This window comes from Culicoides brevitarsis, chromosome 1, assembly GCF_036172545.1.
Source record: "Culicoides brevitarsis isolate CSIRO-B50_1 chromosome 1, AGI_CSIRO_Cbre_v1, whole genome shotgun sequence".
NCBI classification, from domain to species: domain Eukaryota; kingdom Metazoa; phylum Arthropoda; class Insecta; order Diptera; family Ceratopogonidae; genus Culicoides; species Culicoides brevitarsis.
The window spans coordinates 5830744-5848587 of NC_087085.1; the positions used below are offsets into that span (position 1 = coordinate 5830744).

The 17844-nt window shown below is 27.6% G+C and overlaps 2 protein-coding genes across 3 annotated transcripts in view; both read right to left on the reverse strand.

Moving 5' to 3' along the window:
• Positions 1-3557, reverse strand: part of LOC134827782 (serine/threonine-protein phosphatase rdgC) — a 42235-nt gene extending 38678 nt beyond the window's left edge. For both annotated transcript variants that reach the window (XM_063840597.1, XM_063840595.1), the window contains exon 1: positions 3359-3557. The gene's annotated coding sequence lies outside the window, so the exon portion shown is untranslated. The remainder of the gene's footprint in view (positions 1-3358) is intronic.
• Positions 3558-6025: 2468 nt separating this feature from the next.
• Positions 6026-7276, reverse strand: LOC134830353 (troponin C-like). Its single transcript, XM_063843809.1, has 4 exons — positions 7159-7276; positions 7070-7097; positions 6608-7003; positions 6026-6108 (listed from the first exon to the last, which is right to left on the reverse strand). The coding sequence occupies exons 1-4, from the start codon at positions 7159-7161 to the stop codon at positions 6074-6076; spliced, it is 462 nt and encodes a 153-aa protein (XP_063699879.1). The 5' UTR covers positions 7162-7276; the 3' UTR covers positions 6026-6073.
• Between the last annotated feature and the right edge of the window lie 10568 nt (positions 7277-17844).

Below are 17844 nucleotides of genomic sequence, written 5' to 3' on the forward strand. Positions count from 1 at the left end.
TTATTCGAAAACTCGTGATTTGATGGAGTGACATGATAAAAACTACTCAATTACTCATTATCCTTTGTCAAGTACCCGACGCTCCAATGAAGAAATGAATTTTCAAGTGACTTCTGGATTGGAATAAACAACAATAAATCTCTTCGAACGTGTTACGTAAGGCTTTTGTGGCTTTTCATCGTGCATCATCATCATCATGAGAAACGGAAGCAGTGTTCGGATGTAAGTTTCTTGATTACTTCTTTTTATTACGAAATGTGAAGCAAACACGTCTTGCATGTTTCCACGTGGGAATCTAATCTGAAGATTTCCTTCGTTTTTGAACAACAAAAACACATTCATCGAAATTCCCAGAACAGAACGAACGTCTTTTGAAGGGAGAAATATTGATGCTGTAACTTAATCCCGTTCAATCAATATTTAGAAACGTGTGCCATTTCGCTCTGGTTTCAGTCTCTAATCTCTTTAAAATGGTTTTAAACTAAAATTTGCATAAAATCTCGGCTCGCTCACATAAAACGTAATAATAGGATAATCCAAAAGTTGTCTGAGGAGCGACTTCGTGTTGCACGCTCTGCTGATTCGGAATCGATTGTGCAGTTGCGGAGCAAGAGAAAGAGTTCTTTGGGAAAAAATTATTTTAATAATTTTTTAAAAATTGAAAAAAATAAAATTTTTTTTCAAAGAGACTTAAGTTTAATTTTTTTAAGAATATTTTTTTAAGTTAATATTTTATAAATTTTTTTAAATTAAATTAATTCATAAAATATTAAAAAAATTAACTTTTAACATAAGAAAAAGAATTAAAGAATTAAAATTAATTGTGAAAAAATTAAAAAAAATTTTTTTTTCGATTTTTAAAAAATTTATTTTTTTCAACAAATTTTTTTCTCTTGTTACGGAATTAAATTAATTTTTTTTTAAATTGATAAAAAAAAAATTGAAATTTGTTCACAAAAAATTTTGACTTAAATTTATTTATTTTTTTTGCTAAACGTTTTGTTAAATGTGGATATTTTAAAGACCAAATTTAGGAAAAAAAATATATTTTTCAATATTTTATAAATTTTATAAAATGAATTAATTAAATTTTTAATTATTAAAAAATTTATTTAATAAAAATATTTTATTATTAAAATTTATTATAATTTAATTTAAAAAGTTTAAAATAATTTTCAAAAAAAAAAATTTTTTTTTCATAAAATTTTGTCAAAAAGAAATCAACTTTTAACATTTCCTTAAAATAAATTAATTTAATTAATTAAAAAAATAATTTAAACTTAAATTTAAAAAAAATTGAATTTTTCATTAAAATTTTGTTGATTTCAAAAATTAAAACTTTAAATGCCCTTAATTTTGCCCCATTTTTTACGTCTCTGTTTTAATGCGAGAAAATTTACATGGAAATCGGTCCCAGATTTTACATCATCTCGCGTCTTATTACGTATTCAAAAAACGGTTACTTCGTGTGCGAGTGTGTGTTATCGACAAAGACAGCCACAACAAAAACGAGAAGAAAATCGATATTGTGCTTTGAATGAAAATAGGAAGAAAGGGAAATAGATCATTCAACAATTTAATTTTGAGACAAACGTCGAACAGACATCACTCTTCATAAATCTTCTTCCTGCTTGTATGCACTTTTGTATTTCGAACGGAAATGTCTCTTCAGGAAAACTTTTCATTGTTTCTTTCTTCAAAGTATTAAAACTTTTTTTTTCTCTCTCTCATAAAACATGAAAGAAATTATCATTCGTTTGTAGAAAAACTTTTCTTCAAGAGACACAAAAAAAATTGATTGTAACAAGTTTGCGAGTAAAATAGGGGTCATAACCCACGTTTTATTGATTTCCACACAAATGTCATCGCTCGATAAAACCAATGCAGCAGATAATCGTTTAATGTTTCGTATGGTTTGCGGGCAGGAGGCGGTTTGATTGCTTTATTTGCTTTTTCTTAACTAACTAAGATAAAGTTTTGCTTGTGTGGGTAATCAGAGCAAAGACGAAAATTGGATGGATTTAATAAATTATTTATTATGAAATGTAATTTAATATATTTTTTGTAAAATAAAACAGAAATATTTATTAAATTAAATAAAAAAAGGAATTTAATAAAAATAAAAAAAAATTATGAGAGGGTCTTTTAACTTTTTTTTGGCTTCGAAAGTATTTAATTTTTTGTTATTAAATTTTTTTATTTTTATTTAATGTTTGTAAAAGAGATAAACAAATAGAGACAAATAAATATTAATTTTTTTTTATTATTATTTCATTTCGTTTTGTGAAAAAAATAAATAAAAGTAAAAAATTTATATTTATTTTTTTTTAAATAAAATTTCTTAAAATTTATTGAAAAATTGTTTAAAATAAAAAATTGAAAAAATCTTATGAACTTTTTTTTATTTAAATTAAAATAAAACAATAATTACCTAAAAAAAAAACAAATTAATTAATTTAATTCAATTTTTTCTAAAGATCAATAAAAATAAATTTGGTAAAAAAATAAATTTTTATTAAAATTCATTTCAAAAATTTATTTCTTTTTATTTAAAAAAAAAATCTTTAAAATGTTTGAAATTTTTTTCAAAAAAAAATCTATTTTTATATAATTTAAATTTATTTAATATTTATTTAAAAATAATTAAATTAATAAAATAAATAATTAATTCAATTTAAATTAATTTTTTTCTAAATAATTAATAAATTTTTCAGAATAAAATCAATTTTCATTAAAATTAAAAATTTTCATTAATTCATTAAAAAATATTATAATTATTTAAATTCATGAACACTCAACACTTTTTAAGAAAAGAAAAAAATAAATCCGAAAAAATCGAATTTTTTTCCTCAAATTTATTCATAAATGCGCTTAAATAATTTTTTTTTATAACAAAAAAAATTATTCGTTCAATCTAATAAATTTTTATTTAATTCGAAAATCTGATCCAATATTTTTTCTGTACTCTTTGGCACACGCCGCCAATCTAACAATATAATTTATTAATAATCGATCTTCATAAATCATTTTTTTTTCTTTCAAATCACATTCGAGTAAATACACACAAAATTAATGCATTCCAATCCATCGGCGCGGCACAAAATCGACAGCGAAATGCTAACGTGTACCGAAAATAACCATGGCTTGATAAAGACGCATCATCCCTCTCTTGAGCTCGAGTTTGCTTGTAATAAAATATTATCATAATAATAATAACAATTCAGTGAATTATCACTAATTCTGCTACACACACGATGCTCTCTTTCAAACAATTATTTACACACAAATAGGTAATTGAACGTGTTTGTGATGCATTCCATGCGACTCATTACATTTGATTATGAGTAATTATTTTTACCTTTGTGAACGTTATTTTATTTTGCTTTAATTTAATTTTATCACAAAAAAATTGTTTTATTGATTTTTTTTATTGTTACAGAATTTTTCACTATTTTTAATTTTTTTTTTATTTTTTCTCAATTTATTTGAAACCGTTTCAAGCACATGTTAAAAAATAAATAAAATTTAATTTTACGATTTATTTGTTTTTTCGCACATTTTATTTTTTTTCACAAACAGTTTTTATCAGATGGAATTTTTTTTTTTATTTTTTTTCTTTTTGCTAAAAATAGTGATAATGTATACAAAATACCGCTGAAATTTTGCACCGCGGAATTTTTATCGACTGTCCGTGAAGAGCGCCCGAACTAAACTGAAGCAAGATCAAGAATTGAGTGAGAAAACAAAAAACAGATGATATTCCGTGGCGATTTCGAATGAACGTCGTGTCGAGGCGCATGTGCATGGCGAATTGCCAGTAACATCGTAAAATTGAATGAAACAGTAAATAAATTCCCCTCGTTTCGTTTGTTTGATATTTTTTTTGCCATTGTGTGACAGAGTGGTTTCCGTAATTTTCTTGCGTTTTAATTGAGCGCCTGTGTGTTTGCCGAGTAAACCTTTACAATATTTTTTTTTTGTTTTTGGATATTTTTAGGAGTTAGGTCAATGGAAATTTATGTGAATGTGAATGCGAACGGGAAATAACCACAAAATTTATCTTTTTGTCCTCACGTAGAAAATTAAGCGAACGCTTTTTATTTGCATATTCACATTTTTGAGCATGAATGGTAGGGAGTTGCATGCGGTAGATTACAACAAAGCAAGAATTTATTTGCGAAAAAATTTAAATAGGATTTTTGTGGTTTTGTGAAAAGTTTTTTGTCTGTCGAGGAGAAATTTTTCATCAAAATGCACTATTGATGAACAAAAGTTTTAGATAGGAACGGCTTAAAAAAAATTTTTATCCGTTTTTTCACCTAATATTGCAGTACATCGTAAAAATATTCGGATTTTGCAACATGTTTCGCATTTCGTTAACATGTAAGGAAATTTTTAAAAATAATTTTTTATGCATGAAAATTTTTTTTTAATTTTTTTTAGTTGAAAAAAAATATTTTTTTTTAACTTGTGAAGTTTTTCAAAATTTTTAATTTTTTTAATGAATTTTTTTATTTGTTTTAATTTTATTTGTTTGTAAAAAACCAAAAATTTTAATAATTTTTTTTTTATTTTTTTAAAAAATTTAATTTTTTTTTAAATTTTAATTTTTTTTAAATGATTTTTTTAATCTGTTATAAAAATTTCTGAATGTTTTTCAAAAACTTTATTTTTTTAACTGATTTTTTTTTAATTTAAAATAAAATTTTTTAATTTATTTTAAAAATTTCTTAATATTTTTCAAAATTTTTTTTTTTATTTTATTTTTAAATTTCTGATTTTTTTTCATAAATTTTATTTTTTTAACTGAAAATTTTTTTAAATTTGTTTTTAAAATTTCTTAATTTTTATCAAAAAATTTAATTTCTTTCAAATTTTTTTTTTTTAAATGAAATATTTTTAATTTGTTTTAAAAATTTCTTAATTTTTTCAAAAATTTAATTTTAAAAGAAAATTTTCCCATTTCATAAATTTTTCAGGTCAGAAAAAGATTGAAATAATTGACCTTGAAGGAAAATTTCAATTTTTCTTTGACTCAAGTAATAAAAAAAAATTAAATAAAATAAAATAAAAAATTAAATAAAAAAAATATATTAAAAAATAAAAAAAAAAATTATTTTAAAAAATAAAAAAAAACATTTAAAAAAAAGTAAATTTTGTAAAAATTGAAAATTCTCGCAAAAATTAACTTCTTACCGAAACACAAATTTTTTACAAAAAATCGCACTGCACTCCATTCTTTGTATCCTCTTTGTATTTATTTTTTGCAACAAAAACGACGACATTGATAAGTGTTAAGACTTTATTTCATTTTCATGCCCATACGGCAAATGTTTGTTTTTACCGCACTCTGGGCATTTGTTTGATAAATTTTTCTCGAGATAACCTTCTGTCCATTTCACAATTTCAACATTGTCGTAATTCCTCAGAGTGCGAAAATACTTCATGCAAATCGTCCTTTGTTTGTGTCAAGTTGTCGACATGAGGCAAATCTGAGAGAAATTACCTTCGAAAAACCCCTTTCCGAAACAAAAAGTAGGTTAAGCTCCCATCCGAACAAGTATCGACAAGGATCTCGTTCTCTGAAGATAATTAAATTATTTCATTTTATGGAAAGGTATTTGAATTGTACTCCGACAACAACTACAACTGTTTGCTGACCATTATCTCACTCGAAACCACAATAAAATTACGTTTTCTCTTGTTGTGCAGACTCCGACGGAATATTTTAATCCCCTCAAGTTTGTGTTAACCTCATCATCAATTTACATTGTTTTTTTAATTTCCATATTTATGCGGAATTTGCTCGTTCCGAAAATCATGGTCATGCATAAGCAAATTAAGCAAGGCGTTTCCATTTTTTTTTTTGGAGATTTACGTTTTTCGATTAAGTCTAGACATCGTCAAAAAAACATTTATTCAAGCTCGAGGGATTTTCTGTCTCTTCTACCTTTGACATTGTTTCATAGAAAATGTCAAAAGTCCATTCATTATTTATTTGAAATTGAAAAAAAAAATACAACACTTGAGAAAAATTCCAAATTTATTAAATTTCGTCATTGATTATTTTCTTTTAGTCATCGCCTCCAGTCATAACTTCCATAAATTCTGTTGGAATAAAAATAAAGAAGAAAGAATTTTTCATTAAATTTTTGTAATAATATTATTTTTTTATCACATGTCGAAGAAATTTTATAAAATGTTTATTGGGAGAAACTTTTAAAATGTGCATTGGGATTATTTTTAAAAAATTTTCTTTTCAAAAAATTTAGAATTTCCTTTGAAAAAATATTTTAAAATGTGCATTGGGATTATTTTTAAAAATTTTCTTTTCAAAAAATTTAGAATTTCCTTTGAGAAAATATTTTAAAATGTGCATTGGGATTATTTTTAAAAAAATTTCTTTTCAAAAAATTTAGAATTTCCTTTAAAAAAATATTTTAAAATGTGCATTGGGATTAATTTTAAAAAATTTTTTTTTCAAAAAATTTAGAAAATATTTTAAAATGTGCATTGGGACAAAATTTGAATTGGAACAAAACTTAAAATGTGCATTGGGATTATTTTTTTTAATTTATTTTTTTTTTAAATTTCTTTTTAGACTTACCATCGAAATCAACTGTTCCCGAACCATCAGAATCAATTTCTTCGATCATCATGTCCAAATCTTCCTTCGTCAAGGCATCATCTAATTCACGAAGAATCTCACGTAGGACTGCGGTTGTGATGTAACCATTGCCTTCCTTATCGTACAACCTAAAAGCCTCTTTGAGCTCCTTCTGAACAGCTTCAGCATCTTCTTCAACAAGGAAACGCGCAGCTAAGGTAACGAATTCTTCGAATTCAATCTCTCCGGATCCATCTTCGTCAACTTCAGCGATAATTTCTTTGAGCATTTGATCGTCGAGATTGTGTCCCAACATGCTGAGAATTGTTCCGACCATCACGGTGCCAATGTAACCTTTTTTCTCCTGATCGAAGGCGTTGAAGGCATTGCGAAGAACTTTTGGAAAAATTTTTTTTATAATTTTTATTTTTTTTTTATTTTATTTTTTTTTTTTGAACTTACGAACTATTTGTTGAGGATCCAATTCATCCTTTTCAAAAAAAAAAAAAAAAAATTAAACTAACTTTCACTTTTTAAAAAAAATTTCTTACCATGATATAATTTATTAATTTTTCTGTCTTTTCAGTAAGAAGATCTTTCAAGAACTGTCTCGCACATCGATTTTCCTCTAATTAAGTTTTAAATTCGCGCGCGCAACACATGACAGACAATCAAACACTTGTTCTTTAGTCACAGTATTACATTATAACTGTTTTCTCGACTTTTTTTTCCTTTCAATTATTATTAGATTCAGTGCCGAACACGCTAATTGTCAGATGTCACGCACGCCATTTGCCCGCTGTGACAGCTCTGAGTCGCATTTTCCGCAATTCAAAGCACACAAAAAGTAACTATATAAATTTGCATCAAAAATGTAGCAAATTTTTCCAATTGTGTCTCGTGTCGTGAACCCTATGGGCGAAAAACGGGTCAGATTGAACACTTAAGGGATCAGGTTGACCCCTCAGGAGTCAATGTGATCCCTTAAGGGATGAACCTGATCCCCTTTGAAGTTCCTCATCCGCAGACCCAAAAAGTTGATCTCTTTAGAGGTCAAATTGATTCCTTCAAGAGGTCAATTTCTTCAAGGGGTCAAGTTGAGATCTTTAAGAGGTCACTTTAAGACCTTAAAGAGTTCAACTTTTTGGGTCTGCGGATGAGCAACTCCAAAGGGGATCAGGTTCATCCCATAAGGGATCACATTGACCCCTTAGGAGACAAATTGATCCATTAAGGGGTCAATTTGACTCCATTAAGGGGTCAATGTGATCCCTTAAGAGATCAATCTGACCCGTTTTTCGCCCATAGGGCAGCGAAAAAGACACGCAGTGACGCTCGAAATAAAAATTATAGTAGTTTTTCGTGTAATTCCGTATTGTTTGTTTGTATCTCGGCATAAACATCGATACATAAATAAATCTCGGACACGCTCCTCAGCTGTTATTGCTACAGTCCAATTGCAAAAAAATCCCATTTTTTTTTGTGTTATTTGCAGATTCATTCGTGAAAAATCGACAAATAATACAAACGTGCACGGATTATAACAAGCTGTATAATTTTTAAAATAAATGACAATATTTTGTTTGACAGAAAGCGAGACAAGAGACGACCTCTTTTTATTTAACATGCTACGTTTGAAGTGCATAATTATGCATGAAAAGTTCTTGGCAATCGCCGCCGTTTTCTGTTTTTGTGCGTGAAACATTGACTTAGAACATCAAATAATTCATCGCGTAAAACGGGTTACCCTATAGAAAAATGTTTGAAAGTGAAAAACGTGCGTGAGACCAAAACACAGGAAAAAAAATCAGACAAATATTTGAAATATTTACGATATGCGAGTGTGCTGTGGAGTGATTTATAATGTGCTGTGACACGAAATTTGAACAGATGAGTGGTTATTTTAAATAATTTCGCACACAAATATTTTATCAATATTGATGAGTTTTCTTAATTTGATTGGCTTGATGGTTTTTGTTTACAATTTGTTCGTAATTTCACTCACAATTGGCTTGATGGGTAAATTAGTTGAGAATTGATAGATGAAATTGTTTTTTTTTGTGAAAAATTATCGTTTGTTATGATTTTGATTTAAATTTTTGCAAAAACAAAAGCAACTAAAATGAATAAAAATTTTTGTTTGAATTAGCGTGAAAGCGATTTTCAAATTTCAATCGGTTTTTATATAAGTTATGATTTGTATGAATACAAATCTTTAAAAAATTGAAAATTAATTTAAATATCACTCAAAAGATAGATTCTTAAGTGATACATCAAAAAATTTGAAGAAATATTTTGAAAATTTGTTGTGAATTTTCATATTTTTCAACTTTCAAACTTTAAAACTTAATCAAAGAAAATTTAGAATTTTTTTACGTATTTTTTTACGCATTTTTTTTTTTAATTTTTTCATATTTGACATATAATTTTCAAGCTTAAGAACCATCTAATAGGCATTCATGAAAATCATGCAAAATCAAAAATTTTACTCGACAGTTGTAATTTTCTTTCTGAATGTCAAAATTGAGCAAATGAAAGCTTTAATTATTGCTGAGGGTCTGAATGCTCTCAAAATTTGGATTTTTAACTGATACATTAAAAATTGAATTAGCTTCAAAGCGATTTTCAAATTTCAATCGGTTTTTATAAAATTTATGAATTTTTTATACAAATCTTTTAAAAAAATTGAAAATTAATTTTTATATCCCTTAAAAGTTAAAAATTTGCAAATAAATTCGAAATTAAATAAAGACTGATAAATCAAAAATTGAATTAGCGTGAAAGCGATTTTCAAATTTCAATCGGTTCAAATCGGTTATTTTTATTTTTTTTAATGCAAATCGAAAAATTGTTAATTTATTTCAATATTCATCATTCAAAAGTTACAAAAAATATATTAAATCTTAGATTTTGTAAGTTAAATTAAGCATAGAAGCAAAAAATATCATTCGGTTGAAGTCGACTTTATAAATTTAATCTTAAAGTAATTGAATTAACAATTTTCAATTAAATTTTCACTTCCAAATTAAATTATTCATAACTTTAAATTTAAGCTCAGAGATAATTTGAAACAATTTCTCTTATAATTAAATTCATCTAATTTGCAATAAATTCTTCTATAGAGTAAACTTTCTTTATTGCATACATACCACAAATCTCTTGACTCACACTTTAATCAACGTTAAACAAGAAAATTGTGGTTTTCAATTTCGGACAAACCATTTCCCCTTTTTCCAAAACACAAAACATGTTCCGAAACAATTATCTCGAGTGCCTCGTAGATTAAACAAATTAATCAGTTTACCGGAATTACATGGAGAATTATTGGTTATCAAGATCATCATTTCATTTTACCACAATAAATTCTTCACTTCTCTTGTATAATTACGAATTAGATACATTTCATAATTGTCTACCGATAAGTCTTTAATGAATAAGTAAACATGCCTAAAAGCACTTACGACGCATGTTTAAATTGGTTTTTCGGGCAAAGTGAGCAATAACAAATAATTGAAGGAAGTAAACTCCAATCGGCTTATAATAACAATAATTTGCTGAGCTATTCAAAAGGCACACACAACCGAGAAACCGACAACAACGAAAAACCATCGTGATCGATTTTCCAATTTTACTACAAAAGTAATTTCGTTTGATATTGAATATGTCAATTACGACACAAAAGGTAGAGTAGTAAATACAATCGACTATTGATTGGCTCGGGAAACACGAATTTCCTTTCTCGTTTTTCGCCGAAACTCGCACAAAAGTAGTAAAAATCGTCGTCGTCATCATCATCAGGTAGAAAATTCGACATTACGATGAAACCGTAATCCTCAAGGAAATAATGGCTTAACAAAAGAGACAACACGACAAAATTCGCAGAAAAAAAACAACGATGTCGTTCCGTGCTAAATCGTTTAAGTCAATCAAGTGTCACCCTTCCAATAACTTTGTTTTCCTTAGATTGATTTACGATTTTCATTATGAATATTGAGCGAGAAAGGAAGAAAACATCGACGATAAAATTAAAAAGCGTCGTTGAAAAAAAAGCGCTAAAAGTGAATCAATATCCTGTTGTTTAAACAAGAACTTTTCCTCCTTTGTTTGTGGTTTTCCATTTTTTTTTCCTCTGTAACACAATACTTTCGTCGTTCGGTCGATTGAAATAGATTGATATAATTGCAAAAGGTAACAATGGAGTTGGCGTATAGTTGGAAATTAATTTCTGTGGCTACTCGATGAATTGTTCATTTATCTTTTCTTTGGGATACAAACAAAAAAAAATGTAACAAGAATAAAATCGAGCAACTTTTATTTCGAGACGAGACAAAGGAAGAGTGACGTGAAATAAATTGAAGCACATTACAATTAAGCAAAGTGAATGTCTGTTATTGTTGTCTTGCGCTTCTATGCTTTATTGTTGTTAAATTGGCAGACGGAGAACAATGTCGGGGGAACGATGAGAAGAAAACATTCGTGGAAGTCAAAAATTTTTAAAGTTCAACTCGAGGATTTTATGGGTAAGAATTTTTCTTGAAATTTTAAATTTAAATTTTTTTTTTCAGATGAAAATTTTACTATTCAAGGAAGAATGAATGAAGTCAATTAGAATGAATTTCTCAATTATGGTCAAATCCAACTATGACACCCAACGAAGATCTGAACTCCAAATCCCGCTATCCCGAACAAATTACTCACGGAATAGTATCTTTCACGAGGGCTTGAACTTTTTCAATAAACTCCCTGTAAATGTCTGCCGAACCGAGAACGTTATCTACTTTAAATCAGAACTGAAAAAAATCTTGACTAACGAATACTGATCTGTCCTTACATCCTATAAGTTAAGAAAGCTTTAAGTATTAGAATAAGTCAAAACTCCAAATTGTCTTCCCAATTTAAGTCTCCTACTGTTGGTTAATTTTATTTGCTCCTCAACTTTGAGAAAAATTTAAAAATATCGAAAAATAATTTTAAAAAATATTTTAATTTTTTATATTTTTTCACAAATTATTTTTTTCAATCATAAAAAAAATCGAAATCGAGAAAGATCGAAAACTAATTTGAGAAATTTATTTTTTTTATTTTTAATTATTTTATTTTCAGCTTTGAAAAAATTTTAAAAAATAATTAATTTTTTTTTTAATTTTTCATTTTTATACAAAGTTATTTTTAATTTTCAATTCACGAAAAAAAACTTTTTAATTTTTCGACATTCGAGAAAATCTGATTATTTTAATATTCTTAAGAATTTTCTTCTTCACGCGAAAACTTTATGACCCAAACAATGAACTACCTTGTAGCTAAATGTATCTTTTTTTTGTCATTAGTGACATAGGCTTGACATAGGTTACTAATAAGCCGACACACATTCTGTCTCTCTCGCATAACCTCACTTTCAACTAATTACCGTAAATTCATTAGTTAATTAATGAATAGAGATTTTTGACCTTACCTCATCAATCTACTCGCCTGTCTGACTTTCATTCTTTCGCTCGAATGAAAGAAGAAAAAATCTGACAGAAAGATTCTTAAATAACGTTGCACTTGAACGCATCTGCTGTTCACTTTCCGAAATTTATGGATATTAAAAGAAGTGCAAACAGGTACGAATGTATCAGAACTAATGATCCAAGGTAGCGAAATTGGATCATTTATTATCAACATTTCGCTCTTTTTCACATTGCATTGCGTAAGAAAGTCTAGACATTGTTAATCTTGTTATCTTTTAGATTTTTTTCTTTTCGAAGTCAAGAAAGAAAAGTTTTCTCCTTTTTTTCGTATTTGGCACAGAAACAAAGTGAGATAAGAAGAAAAATGAAGATTTCTGATAATATACATAATCCAGATGATAATGACGATGCTTCGCTCACTAATCTCCTTTCATCCAATTTAATTGACGATTTTAAAAAAAAACTCGTTTCGTAATAAATTCAAATTTGAGTCAAACGATCTGTGCGATGATAAATTTGCGATAATCCTTCAACACAATTTTTTTTGTGTGAAATATTTTTCATGTCAAACCATATTTTGCGTGTGGCTATGAAATCCATAAAATGACATAATAACCCAATTTAGAAACAATTTCAGGCATCAAAAACATTCAGTTTGGGGGACATTTGTGTTTAATGGAGTGCACGTACACTTGATTAATGGGCAACTCTCTTTCTCTCTCTCTCTCGGTGTTTGCGTTGGTTTTTGGTGAATGTCATTATCATTGTTGTCATCCGGATTACTTGAGCACCCGAAATTGTGTTTCATAAATTTTAATGATCTTCAGGGGAAATCTTAACTTGATGAAAGCAGGTATGGGTTTAAATTTTTTTTACAACAAATTTACGATTTATTTTTAGTTTAAAAACCTTGTAAGTACGAGACACTTCAATACACAATCACGTTCATTACCTCAGCTTCAAAGTCACTTTCACACACATTTTAACACAATAATCTCGTGTAAGCTTTTTATTTTTGCGGAAACATAAGTCTTTTGAATGACAGTGAAGAAAGTCTTTAAAGAAGAAAAATAACGAGGAATTAGCTTCCTTTAAAAAAATTAAAGTAAGAAAAAAGAGTAAAAATATTACAAATAAATTTTTAAAAAATATTTTTTTAATAATTGGAGCCTCATTTTAAAATTTTAAATAAATTTTGAGGTAAATTTAAGAAATTATCAAAAAAAAATATTTTTTTTTATAAAATTTTTGTTTATTTTTTTTTAAATTAATTTTACAATTTTAAGTAAATTTAAAAATTTTCAAAAAAAATGTTTTTTTTTTTTCATAAATTTTTATTAATTTTTTTAAGTATATTTCTAGGTAAATTTAATTTCAAGAAAATACATAAAATTTTGAACAACACTAAAAAGTAATAAATAAAAAATATATAAAAAAAATATTAAAAAAAAATATTAAAAAAATTATTAAAAAAAATTATTTTTTTTTTAAAATTAATTTTACAATTTTAAGTAAATTTCGAAGTAAATTTTAGAAATCATCAAAAAAAATTTCTTCATGAATTTTTAATTATTTTTTTAAAATTAATTTTTAATCATTTTTGACATTTTTCTTATTTTTCTCTATTTTCAGAAAGACATCAATTCAAAAAAAAAAATTCTACAAAGTAATTTCTATCAGTAAATGTTCATTAAGCGCACACAAGTTGGCTTCTTTCACACAAAATTTTTCTTTTCAAAAATCCTTTAAAAGGCTTTTTATAAGCTTATTTCATTTAATTCTGTTGATATGTTGAGCTACTGTTTTTAAATACCGCTTTTCTTTATTTGTCTTTTAAATAATGAAAAAAAAGAAACATTTTGCGACAAAAAAAAAGTTGAAAGCCGCAAATAGAAACGTCAAACACCTACGACACGACAACGGATAAACTTATCCAACAACACTTCCTCTTTTCACAGCGTGTCATTTTTTAATGCGGATTTTTTTTTATTTTTTTTAACCAATGAAATTACTTTGCTACGGTTTTGGTAGGATGTCAGGTAAATTGTGGATTATTATTTATTATTATCCACGCACAGTTTGAGCTGTAAGGTATTACACGGAGGATTTTAAGGTACAAAAATTGCATTTAAACTTTATTTTTTGTATAAAAATATTTTATAAATTTTCATTTTATTTTAGAGAAAACCAATTTTCGACGTAAACTGACGTAAATTCAACGAAATAATAATTAATTTGTCATCAAAATACCAACTTGAGTCACTAAAAGTGAGTTGTAGAGGTTGAAAATGACATTTTTCATCAACACTGAGGTACAAATAATTATCCAGAATCGAGTCGACAATCAATAGACATATTTAATTGACAACCGCTCGTTGTAGCTAATGAGATTTTCAGAACACACACATTTTGTTAATGATACTCGAGAGATTTATCTGGATTACGAAAAAGTTCAATGGAAACGCCCGGTTAATTTTTTGTGAAAATTCGGGAGACAACGCCAATTAAAGTTGATGAGCAAAATTTTCATCATCATCATAATAATTGATAGCAACATTTGGCTTTTATTGCCATTTCGCAGAAATATTCGTAAAAATTTACAATAACAGGATGTCAAAGAGCAAAAAACAGCCTCATCTTTGTGTGATAAAATATCATGAAAAGTACAAAAAAAAAAGTGAATCACAATGAAATAAAATAAAAAAGAGACAATAATATTTTATTGTTTCGAGTACTCTCGTGCTCTTTGATTGGAAACATTGATGTTACAACAAATAAAATTGCCTCGAGAGGATGATTTCAATTTGAGTTGTACGAGTGGATAGGTAACCAAGCAGATCAAAGAGATTCATTTGGAGAACTTTTGACAGTTGATTGGTCACGAGAATAAAAAAGATTTGATATTTCAATCAAATTTGGGATTTTTAGAGGTTTGTAGAGAGATTCTTATCAGATTTGATGAAAAATTATAAGAAGTTGAACCATAAAGAGACTTCATGATAGAAATTTGAAACCTTGAAGGCATTTAAATTAAAATTTGAGACCTCCAGAGAGAAATTTAATTTTTTGAGAGAGAAATTTGAGACCTCAAGAGAGAAATTTGAGACCTCAAGAGAGAAATTTGAGACCTCAAGAGAGAAATTTAAGACTTCAAGAGAGAAATTTGAGACCTCAAGAGAGAAATTTAAGACCTCAAGAGAGAAATTAAAGACCTCAAGTGAGAACCTTTAAAGTTCAAGAGAGAAATTTTAGACCTCAAGAGAGAAATTTGGAGCTTTGAGAGAAATTTAATATCTTAAGAGAGAAATTTGAGACCTCAAGAGAGAAATTTAAGACCTTAAGAGAGAAATTTGAGACCTCAAGAGAAAATTTAAGACCTCGAGAGAAAAATTTGAGATCTTAAGAGAGAAATTTAATACCTCGAGAGAGAAATTGAGACTTCAAGAGAGAAATTTGAGACCTTAAGAAAGAAATTTGATACTTTAAGTAAAAATTAATTTTTAAGGAAAAACTTTTTGACCTAAAAATGCAATTTTGTGACACAAATAATCAACTATCACGTCATCGCCTATTTTTTACGAGCCAAGGATGGATGTATCTATCACACCATCTCCCTTCGCCACAAACAGTAAATTAATTCCCCAAGTGACATATTTCACGTAAACATACTCGTGCTGTTCATATCATCATCGATAAATACAACTTTTCATGTTTGCCACGTGAGTCAAACGCCGAGAAAGCGATCGTATCACAATTGTCCGTATTTTCCTTTTTCTTCCTTCACGTACGAAACATATTATTTGCTTGACACAAAACCTTTCCTTAGAAAAAAAAATACTTTTTTTTTCACGCTTGTTCGCATTGTCGAGAGCGTGTTCCTTTTCCATTTAATGGCGATCCAACAACCACAAATACATATAAATTGTCGTTGTTGTGAACAAATTACGGTATAATAAATTTCCGTTCTTAACATTGCGGAGACACGAAACACAAATATGACGACGATACACTCACTAATAAACCATCTACGGGGAATTAAAATTTTTTTTCGAGCATATTGTTTTATTATGGGCATTGTCGAGTAGTGTGCGTTCTCGAAGAAAGGAGGAAAAGAAAAAAAAATTACAAGTGAATTATGTGTTAATAATAACACTAATATGAGCATATTTATGTCCTTTGGGCATTATCGTACATTTATTAGAATTTACATTTTATGGGGTTTTAAGTCATGTGTGTTAAAATTTATGTTTGTGTTTGCATTTCGCAAATGTAAACTCGAATGCCAAAGGTTACGCATGAATTCGTTGGGTACAAAAGTTAAATAACGGGATTTCGCTGAATAAATGCATTTTGTATAGGTACAAATGTAATTGATGGGAATTTGATATATATGGAAAATTACTAATTTGAAATGGTCAACTGTGACAAGTTGAAAGTTAATGCAAGGTTTGAAATGTGGTTTTTGTGAAATTATTTTCATGATGATTTTTGGAAGTTAATTATTTTGAATTATAATTCAAGAGTTGATGTTTGAACTTGAAAAGTTGATTTGAATAAATTAAAATTGTAGTTTTGAAATGTTAAATTTCTCTCTTGAAGTCTCAAATTTCTCTCTTGAGGTCTCAATTTTTTTTCTCTATTTATCAAATTACTCTCTTGAGGTCATAAATTTTTCTCTCGATGTATCAAATTTCTCTATTGAGGTCTTTAATTTCTCTCTTGAGGTATCAAGCTTATCTCTTGAGATCATAAATTTTTCTCTTGAGAATTTCTCTCTTGAAGTCTCAAACTTCTCTCTTGAGATATCAAACTTTTCTCTTGAATTATCAAATTTCTCTCTTGAGATCATAAATTTCTCTCTTAAGGTCTTAAATTTCTCTCTTGAGTTTTCAAATTTCTCTCTTGAGGTTTCAAATTTCTCTCTTAATGTTTCAAACTTCTCTCTCGAGGCATCAAACTTCTCTCTCGAGGCATCAAACTTCTCTCTTGTAGCAAATTTTCTCATCAAATTTCTCTTGAGGTCAAATTTCTCTTCTAAATTTCTCTCTTAAATTTAAAGGTCTCTAAAATCTTCTCGAGGTATCAAATTTCTCTCTTGAGGTCTTTAATTTCTCTCTTAAAATTTAAAGCTTCTCTTGAAATCTGAAGCTTCTCTCTTGAAACCTGAAGTTGCTCTCTTTAGACAAGAACTCTTTACTAAACGAAAATTGCATCGTCTCCTTGACATCCTCTCGATGGATTTCACAACTCAAGTCAAAACTCTTCACATGTTGTTCTTAAGGGAAAAATATCTCTTCTGACACGAGAACGCAAGAGTAAAATGCACTGTTCATGTCATAAAAAATTATTTAAATTTCCAACATATGAGCAACACACAACAAAAAACCGAGAGTCAGCACAAAAAAACGAACACATAAAATAAATTTCATTGTGCAAGATACCAATAACGGGCACTGTAATACCAAACAACATCCAATTTCACTTTATACACTCTTTTATTTTCGCATTGACGGTTGATGTTTTTGTAACTTCTGTAAAGTGACACAACAGCTACTACTATTCGATACACACAGGACACAAAAGATACATGAATGCGTCAGTGAATGAATGTTATGGTTAAATGATCGAACATGTTTGAGGGAGAAAAAAGTATGATTACACTGCAATAACAGTAGCAAGTCTGTAGTTTCCATCAAACCCATAATAGAGAGGAAAAAAATTGACGAGAGCAAATAAATGGTCGAACAGCAAATAAAAAATTGTTTGTCGGCAAGAAAATTGTAATTG

Bases quoted from the DNA above. Each gene is read 5' to 3' on its own strand.
- LOC134830353 (XM_063843809.1), bottom strand. The intron at 7,004-7,069 runs GTAAGTTCAAAA...TTTTTCCAAAAG, and splicing joins GGATCCTCAACAAATAGTTC to TTCTTCGCAATGCCTTCAAC. The intron at 6,109-6,607 runs GTAAGTCTAAAA...TTATTCCAACAG, and splicing joins GGGAACAGTTGATTTCGATG to AATTTATGGAAGTTATGACT.